Source organism: Perkinsus marinus, assembly GCF_000006405.1.
Source record: "Perkinsus marinus ATCC 50983 genomic scaffold scf_1104296956212, whole genome shotgun sequence".
Taxonomy (NCBI): Eukaryota; Perkinsozoa; order Perkinsida; family Perkinsidae; genus Perkinsus; species Perkinsus marinus.
In genome coordinates, this window is record NW_003207558.1 from 49 (window position 1) to 1,490 (window position 1,442).

General features: G+C 45.4%; 1 protein-coding gene across 1 annotated transcript; it reads right to left on the bottom strand.

Moving 5' to 3' along the window:
- Positions 1 to 292: 292 nt before the first annotated feature.
- Positions 293 to 1,092, bottom strand: Pmar_PMAR009381 (sulfate transporter, putative; the record flags this gene model as incomplete). Its single annotated transcript, XM_002775259.1, has 6 exons — positions 293 to 410; positions 567 to 628; positions 669 to 748; positions 804 to 859; positions 904 to 972; positions 1,016 to 1,092. Coding segments are annotated over 6 exons (462 nt in total), but the record flags the coding sequence as incomplete, so codon positions are not given.
- Between the last annotated feature and the right edge of the window lie 350 nt (positions 1,093 to 1,442).

The following is a 1,442-nucleotide window of genomic DNA, read 5'->3' on the forward strand; positions in this document are numbered from 1 at the left end:
TTAGTGAAAGACCACGAATGCATCCTTCTCGAGAGAAACTCCTATTCTCAGAGGCAATAACTCGATCCACGATTTCCCAGACACGTATGGACATCCCCGACAAAGGTCACCTTCCCATAGCGAATGATTGTGGCAAGGCCACCGAGTAGATCATCAGAGTGACCGACAGCATGACAGACAAGAACACCCCCTGTAGTAGGCCAAACACCAGAGTACCTACGGACAACAGCAAATAAAGAGATGCACCAGTTGCTGGTCTATAGTGATGACTACTACCCATAAATGCCATCACCCATACAGCAGTATCCTTCTTGCTATGGTGTACAAGCCATTTCGCATGGTTGAAATCCATAAGGTGCGTAGCAGCAGTTATAATAATACCCGCTAATGCACAACGTGGTATCCAATACCTGACGACTATCAATCAGCAATACCAACTTTTCCAGGTATACCCGAAGAATGAGAGAGAATTAGTGCTGGTATTCATCACGAAAACGTCTAGTCACCAACAATGACTCTCCAAAAGGATAACAGGTATGCAAGTACCCATCCCAAGGGGAGCTCACATGAGGGGAGTGAGCATTGCCAACACTCCTATTGCCACTACTGCTGCTACTAGGCCAGCTACCTGACGAAGGCTCCCCTACTACTAGTCCTACTACTAGTACCTGTGATTTAACCCCACTAGCATACCCCAAAGACGTCCTGGACATCCCACCTTGGACCGGCATCGCACCAAACAACGAACCTAACGTTGCGCACAGCCGAGGATTCTCAGTCGAACTCCGAGTCGCCAATACTACCAACTATATTGGCTGCTCCCAAGGCCGTCAACTCGCTTCCTGCATTAATATCATACCTTATTCGATTCATGCCAAAAAACCTCATCCTATGCTGACCTACCGATCAACAATAGCAAATTTTTTAGCAGGCGCATAACTCGAATTGAAGCACATAAGAGAAACCATGAACCTGTTGAGGAATTGCAAGATTGAGCAAGATTTCAAGAACTCACCCGTTGGGGATAACATCAGTTATTCCTTCAAGCGACGGTATAGCAAACGATGGCAGACCAGTGGGGACTTCCCCAACCTGCAAGTCACCAAATGTGCGCAGATTACGGTACCCCAAAAATAAATCCCTTATATTACATGTGGTATGAAGTCCTCCTTCTCCTCAGCATATACGGAAGATATGAACCAACATGCTAGGGTCGCAATTATGACTACCATAAATCTACGAAATTTGTTCCGAATTTGCCACTACCTGCAATGAGCTCCTTAAATTGAGATACACGCCTGAGGTATGGTACTTCTTTCAAATGCTTTGCTCCTTGTATTATCACCACTACCAAAAGACCAAGTAGGAGTACCGGGAAGGAGGTCTGAGATTGATGACACCTTCCCATATGATACAATGTGAATTATTAATCTATAACTGGA